Source organism: Trichechus manatus, unplaced genomic scaffold (assembly GCF_000243295.1).
Source record: "Trichechus manatus latirostris isolate Lorelei unplaced genomic scaffold, TriManLat1.0 scaffold00041, whole genome shotgun sequence".
Taxonomy (NCBI): domain Eukaryota; kingdom Metazoa; phylum Chordata; class Mammalia; order Sirenia; family Trichechidae; genus Trichechus; species Trichechus manatus.
Window position 1 is genome coordinate 1,091,887 of NW_004443977.1, and position 8,037 is coordinate 1,099,923.

At 40.4% G+C, this 8,037-nt stretch overlaps 1 protein-coding gene across 2 annotated transcripts in view; it reads right to left on the bottom strand.

Moving 5' to 3' along the window:
• ACADL (acyl-CoA dehydrogenase long chain) overlaps window positions 1-4,963 on the bottom strand; it is a 42,839-nt gene extending 37,876 nt beyond the window's left edge. For both annotated transcript variants that reach the window (XM_023731241.1, XM_004376279.2), the window contains exons 1-2: window positions 4,849-4,963; window positions 1,160-1,315 (exon numbers count right to left, since the gene is read on the bottom strand). In XM_023731241.1, coding sequence (XP_023587009.1) covers window positions 1,160-1,315; window positions 4,849-4,925 — 233 coding nt within the window. In that variant the 5' untranslated portion in view covers window positions 4,926-4,963. The remainder of the gene's footprint in view (window positions 1-1,159; window positions 1,316-4,848) is intronic.
• Window positions 4,964-8,037: the final 3,074 nt, after the last annotated feature.

Sequence of the window (8,037 nt, forward strand, 5' to 3'; positions counted from 1 at the left end):
GCGGGAGATAATTAGGGAATCTGAGAAGTTTTGTTTTATTTTGTTGTTTTCTGAAGTGGTAGTTAGATATAGATAGGAAGATAAGGGGCTGCTTCAAGGTACTGATTAAAGATACAGATACCACAAGAAATTTTAAAACAGTTTGACTATCATGTGTGTTTTGATGTAGTTATTGCTAAAAGCAGCTCTGGAAATGTTTTTTTATTATTAGCCCCAAATTTGCTAACTTCTACTATTTTTACCTCAATGCCTCACCAATAATTTTTCTGAGACTAAGTTTAAAAGCAATGAGGAAATAAAAGATTCTCTAAAGTGAAGTGCTACATTTCTTTTGTCTTTAATAAGAAGCTAGTTGCTTTTCACTAAAGAGTAGCCAGGGTTTTAGTTTAGCTAATTTTAGTTATCCTTACCAAGAGAAATTAATAAAAACTGAAATGCAAGTGGTTTTAAAATCATTTAAAAATACTATTCTAATTATAGTACTGTCATCAAGTGAATTTTGGAAACATGGTAAGATCCTATTTTAACAGAAATGACAGCTTTCTGTCAATAAAGTAGGTGATTGATTAATCAATCAATAAATATCTCATCCAGAAAAGTACTTCGAGGTTAGTCAATTTGTCTACAAAGATCTGCATTATGTTGGCTTTTGTGCTTTTATGTATTTTAATTCACTTGTGGGAGTGCCTGGGTGGTGTAAACACTTAACTTGATCAGCTGCTAACTGAAAGGCTGGCAGTTGGAGTCCACCCAGAGGTGCCTAAGAAAATCAGTCACTGAAAACCCTATGGAGCACAGTCCTACTCTGACACATACGGGGTCGCCATGTGTTGGAATCACCTCGACAGCCACTGCTGGTAATTCACTGACTAATATTTTGTTGCCACTTAATCACAGTTTTAAAAAATACTATTCTTAGATTAAATTGCAAATTTTCTAAAATTTTCTCACTTTTGAATTGTGTATTTTAGAATCCATTAAAGGAGCTCTGAACTAACTTAAGAACCCCTGGGTCCTAGAACATTTTGGTGATGAGCAGTAAAAGTGTTAATAAGGCACAGAACAGTATTTTTCCTGTACAACTACATACAGCATTCTAGAAAATGGTACTTATCACACTCCTAGTGCACATTACATTTAAGGAAGATGTGCCACTTACTCTGTGTGATGAGGAATCACTTCTTCTTGAAAAAATTTCCTTACACTTGCCCGGAAAATGTCATGCTCTGAAGAAAAAATTCGTCTAATTCCTATATCTGTTAACTTTTTAGCAGAAGAAGTTTCTAGACGCTGTTCAACTCCAGAATGAGAACATCTTAAAAAAAAAACATTAAAAAAAAAACAAGTTAAATTTACTCTTCGTATCCAAATTAATGCCACTGAACATCGAAGATTAATTCTATTGAACATGGAAATATCTTCATTTTTTTTCCCCAGAGACACTTTAGAGGCAGGTAGAAAGAGTGGGGGATTAAAGTTGGTCAAACCTGGGTGCAAATTTGAGCATCACCACTTTTGACAGGATCTACCTTCCCTGGAAGTCATTAAGAAGCATCTTACCCTCCTTTAACTCAGTCTCCATTTCCAGATCCATTAAGAAGACAGTGCCTAAAACTAACCACTTGTCTGAATTGAGGTGAAATACAGTTTTGTCACATGCTATATGAATTAAATTAGGCAAAATCCAAATAGTATAATATTGGGCTAATTGATAAGTTTTCATGTCATGCACAATGTTTAAAATAATGCAGACCCTCCAAAATTATTATTTTATCCAGAATCACACAATTTCAAACAGCAGGTGTTATGAAACTATAAGCTGTATTGATGTTACTGCCACATTACAGAGCCACTCTGGGTATATATCAAAATGCCCGCCAATGTTCTAAGTATTAGTGTTGAATTATTCAAGACCTTCAGGAACTGACCCTACTTTAACATGCCACGCTCAAAATGAGACTGTCCTGTAGTTCCCTTAGTTCAATGGTGCCCTCAAACACTGCCCACCCTTACTCCCCACACACTGGTATCCCTGAAAAGAATTCTGAAAAACTGTGTACCACTTTGAGCATTTTCAAGTTCACCCAAAAAAGTTTTTTTTTTTTCCCCCATATCCTCAAATATTGTCAAAGCATGTTTTTCTATTTTGCAATAAATTCTGTTTTAAATTTCTCTCTTTCTAGTTGGGTCCTACTTTTTTTTTTTAGTCTTTGTCCAGAAAAGACATGGTCATGAAAATTTAATCACAGTAGACTTAAAGTTGTTGTTATCTGAAGTTTTTAAATAAACATTATATTTCTAAGGTCTTCCTAATTACTATTTTTAAAGGTTATAGTCAATTAGGCTAATATATTATTATTGCTTATTCAGTCATTTGTTGGGCATTTAGATTGTTTCCGTTTTTTTTTTTTCTAAAATGGACTATTTTGTTCTAGTTTATGTATTTTTATCTAATGTGTATTTTGTGTCATTCTGATGTATGCTTATCTTTTTTACATGCAACTTACAATTGAGATTATATTGCCTCCAATCAAAGCCCTTTCTCTGCTCTTCTTCAGTACAAAGCTTCTCAAAAGAGTTGTCTACATTCCAAATCCACCTCCTCGCCTTTATTTTTGCTTGTGTTTTTTTTTCGGTAAAGAAATACAAGAACATGACTTTTAAAAATCAATTTGCTGAAGGCTTAGAATGATGAAAAAAAAAAGCAGTCCCTGTACCTCTCCTTCTACTGTACTTTTTACTTAACATTGTTTGATAGTCCTTTTCCCGTGTGTGTATATGTGTGTATATGTTAGTGCATTTCTTTTTTGAGGTATGATTTACATGCAATAAAATGTACCCATTTAAAAAAAACATGCCATGGGATGGGGCAAACAAAATGCCTGCTCTTCCTTGGGAAGTTTGGGAGGACTTCATGGAAGCGGTGACTTTACTTCAAGATACATATACATGTCTAATCTCTTCCCTGGGACTTCATAAGACAGTGATCCTCAAAACTTTTTGGTGCCCAGACCCCTTTTCACTCTTGAAATTAAAAAAAAAAAAAAAAACAATTACTATAAACTTATAGTGTCCCCATGTGTGTCAGAGTAGAACTGTCATTCACAGAGTTTTCAATGGCTGATTTTTCGGAAGTAGATTCCCCGGCTTTTCTTCCAAGGCACCTCTGAGTGGATTCAAACTGCCAACCTTTTGGTCAGCAGCCAAGCACTTAAACATTTGCACCATCCAGAGACAGTCTTAAAATTAGAGGACGCCAAAGATTATTTATGTGGATTATACTCATCTATCTAAAAAAAAAAAAAGCCATCCAGTTGATTCTGACTCATGGTGACCCCGTGTGTTACAGAGTAGAACTGCTCCATAGGATTTTCTTGGCTAGGAAGGAACCCTGGTGGTGTAATGGTTAAGCACTTGGCTGCTAACCAAAATGTCTGCAGTTTGAACCCACCTGGCGGCTCCACAGTAGAAAAGACCTGGCAATCTGCTCCAAAAAGATTACAGCCTAGAAAATCTTGCTATCCTTCCTTCTAAGGAGCGTTCTGGTTGTACTTTTCCCAAGACAGATTCGTTCGTTCTTCTGGCAGTCCATGGTATATTCAATATTCTTCGCCAACACCACAATTCAAAGGCGTCAATTTTTCTTCAGTCTTTCTTATTCACTGTCTAGCTTTCATATGCATATGATGTGACTGAAAATACCAGGGCTAGGGTCAGGGGCACCTTAGTCTTCAAGGTGACGTCTTTGCTTTTCAACACTTTAAAGAGGTCTTTTGCAGCAGATTTTGCCCATTGCAATGCTGTTTTTGATTTCCTGACTGCTGCTTCCATGGGTGTTGATTGTGGATCCATTCTTCACAATGTTATCCATAATTTGTTCTGATCCACACAATCGAATGCCTTTACATAGTCAATAGAACACACGTAGTTTATTTTATAGGCCTGTCTGGGGTTTGGCTGGAAGGTGGTTTCCAGGAACAGCTGCAGTTCCAAGTTAAAGGGGTGTCTTAGGGTCATAGTCTCAGGGTTCCTCTAGTTTCTATCGAGCCAGTAAGTCTGGTCTTTTTTTTTTTTTTTTTGGATTTGATTTTTTTTTTACATTTTTCTCCGCTCTGTCCAGGACCCTCTATTGTGATCCCGGTTAGAACAGTGGGTACCCACGGCATCTTAAAGAGTATTTTACCAGGATGTTGTAATTTGCTAGTTTACCTGTCTTGTCACCCTCATTAAACAGCGCTTCCAGTTTGCTTAAGCAATGAACACCATCTTCTCACTGAGCCACTTAAAAGCTCCTTCTACTAATTCCTCTGCATTTAATTAAGTAAAGAATTTGTTAATAAATTAAAAGTTAATTCCTCTGTCTGACAGAGTCCTCGCCAGAGAATTCCTGACCACGGATGTCTGCCTCGGGCACTTCTCCAGATCTTCGAGGTTTCCAAGTTCACTATCCAGTGGCGGGTCTGATCCCAGGCAGCAGACACCCTCGGCCACACCTCTCTGGAGTCCAAGAAAATAGGCCAAAGGGCGCAGCACGAGCTCCTGAAGCTGCCCTCAGGGGTTGGCCACCCGCCCCTGCCCCAGGGTAACTCTTCAAAATGCAGCCTTCAGGGCCTAGGATGAACTTTGCATGAAACCTCTCTTCCTGCTTTCGTCGCGTTGGAGACGGCGCCTCGTTCTGGGGGCCGGGTTCCGGGAACTGAGGGCCGAGGCCTCCCCGCTGCTGCCGGCGGAGCCCACACCCTGGCTGGGGAGGCCGTCCCCTCGCGCGAGCGCCACCTCGTTCCCGCATACGCAGGAAGGGTTGGCCTAGCCGCACCCGCCCGGCAGCCTCCCGCGGCCCGCACTCACCTCGCATCCGGCGGCGGGCGCAGCGCACAGCGGCCGCCCCAGAGGCGCAGGCACCCGCGGAGGAGGCGCGCGGTCATAGCTCTAACTGTGAGGATCGGCAAGCGCTACGGAAGCGACTCCCGCCGGCCGCGCTGCAGTAGGCGGGGCGCAGGCGGGCGGGCTGTCGGCGGGCCTCGCCCACTGAGCAGTCTTGCCTATAAACGTCCTTCAGCTGTGTGCCTAGCCCCCTTCTCTATCCCGCCCATAAAAGTCCCGCTGTTGTCCTGATCATTGCATCGCGCTCTTCCGCGTTGGACGAGTGTCGCAGTGGCTGCAACACGCCCCTCTCAAGAGGTTTATCAGTAGAAGAATTTTAAAAACAAAACTGGTTGCTGTTCTTAGTATGCTTTCTTACTTGCGTATCTAAGTTCTTAACCTTTTTTAGGGTCCTGAACCTCTTTCACAAATCAGTGAGAGCTATGGAGCCCCCAAATGCACTGAAACACAGCCACAAAATTTTACCTTCAGCTTACTTTGTGATTTTGGAAATGGACTTATTTCAAATGTTGTTGCTGTTGGGTGCCATCGAGTCAGTTCCGACTTACAGTGACCCTATGTACAATAGAACGAGACACTGCCTGATCCTGTGCCATCCTCACAATTGTTGCTATGTTTGAGCCCATTGTTTCAGCCACTGTTAATCCATCTTGTTGAGGGTCTTCCTCTTTTTTTCTGACCCTCTACTTTACCAAGCATGATGTGCCCCCTGATAACATGTCCAAAGTACGTGAGACAATTCTCACCATCCTTGATTCCAAGGAGCAGTCTGGCTGTATTTCTTTCAGGACATATTTGTTCACTCTTCTAGCAGTCCATGGTATATTCAATATTCTTCGCCAACACTGTAATTCAAAGGCATCAGTTCTTCTTTGGTCTTCCTTGTTCATTGTCCAGCTTTACTCACGCATGAGGCAATAGAACACACCATGGCTTGGGTCAGGTGCACCTTAGTCCTCAAAGTGACATCTTTGCTTTTTAACACTTTAAAGAGGTCTTTTGCAGCAGATTTACCCAATGCAACACATCGCTTGATTTCTTGACTGCTGCTTCTATGGGTGTTGATTGTGAATCCAAGTAAAATGAAACGCTTGATGACTTCGATCTTTTCTCCGTTTATCATGATGTTTCTTATTAACCCAGTTGTGAGGATATTTGTTTTCTTTATGTTGAGATGTAGTCCATAATGAAGGCTGTGGTCTTTGATCTTCATCAGTAAGTGCTTCAAGTCTTCTTCACTTTCAGCAAGCAAGGTTGTGTCATCTGCATATCGCAAGTTGTTAATGAGTCTTCCTCCAATCCTGATGCCCCGTTCTTCTTCATATAGTCCAGTTTGTCGGATTATTTGCTCAGCACACAGATTGAATAAATACATATGGTGAAAGGGTACAACCTTGACACACATCTTTCCTGACTTTCAACCACGCAGCATCCCCTTGTTCTGTTTGAACGACTGCCTCTTGGTCTAGGTACAGGTTCCTCATGAGCACAATTAAGAGTTCTGGAATTCTCATTCTTTGCAATGTTATCCATAATTTGTTATGATCCACACAGTCGAATATCTTTGCATAGTCAATAAAACACAGGTAAACTTTCTGGTATTCTGTGCTTTTAGCTAAGCTCCACCTGGCATCAGCAATGACATCCCTTGTTCCACGTCCTATATTTCACATAGGCAACTATATAATGCTGTTGCGGTGGAGTTGACTCTACTCAGAGTAACCCTATAGAACAGAGTAGAACTGCCCCATAGGGTTTGAGTCAGAACCAACTTGATGGCACCTAACAACAACAACGACAGTCTTTACAGAAGTAGGCTGCCACATCTTTCTCCCACAGAGCAGCTGATGGGTTTGAACTGCAGACCTTTTGGTTAGTAGCTGAGCATACTGCTAAAACAATGGCACCACTATCATTTTTTCTTGGAAAAATTAGTAGCCACTTCCTGATTAATTAAAATATAAATAAAATATATGCAAAACTCAACTTTAATTCTCTAATAGTATTTGAGTGGAATTTATGTCCTACCGTTTCCTTTGTACTCAAGTCATTAATATATGTAATAATCTACATTTCAATAAAGTATGAGCTATGGAGACGTACAGATTTGGTTTTTTTGTAACTGGAAATCACTTAAGTTTTTTGAACTCTAAATTAAGAGTTTGCAGAGTGGCTTTCTAAGAAGATAAAACAGATTATTAAGACCATTCCAATAGTCTAGAGAGAGAAACTGAAGGACTGAAATGGTGGAAGTGAAAAGGAGACACTTCATGTTAGAAATCAAGAACAAATGAATGCAGAACTTAACGAAGAAGTTTAAAAAGGAATTAGAAGAACATAAATCTTATTAGTTGGCAGAGGAAACATAGACTCCCTCCAGGCTTGCTAGAATTCAGGACTTGTTGCCTTGCCATCTTGAGCAACGCCTGAAACTTGCTCGTGAATGTCGAGTAGCTAAAGTGAAAGGAAGAAATGATGAAGTGAAAGAGCTGAACAGAAGATTTCAAAAGGCAGCTCGAGAAGACAAAGCATTATAATCACATGGGAAAAGAACTGGATGAAAAACCAAAAGGGAAGGACATGCTCTGCATTTCTCAATCTGAAAGAACTGAAGAAAAAATTCAAGCCTCGAGTTGAAATAGTGAAGGATTCTATGGGCAAAATATTAAACGACACAGGAAGCATCAAAAGATGATGGAAGGAATACACAGAGTCACTATACCAAAAAGAATTGGTCACGTTCAACCATTTCAGGAGGCACCATATGAGCAGGAACCAATGGTACTGAAGAAAGAAGTTCAAGCTGCACTGAAGGCGTTGGTGAAAAACAAGGCTCCAGGAATTGATGGAATACCAATTGAGATGTTTCAACAAGTGGATGCCGCACAGGAAGTACTCACTCATCTATGTGAAGAAATTTGGAAGACAGCAACCTGGCCAACCAACTGGAAGTGATCCATATTTATGCCTATTCCTAAGAAAGGTGATCCTACCGAATGTGGAAATTATTGAACAATATCATCACATGGAAGGAACTTTCTGCAACACGGCGCTCTAGGCAGAAGCACCACGCTGTCCCTCTACAGCAAATATCTGAAAAACTACGCCAAACACAGAAAACAGCAATCCTGAAATCCTGAACATCAAATGAAG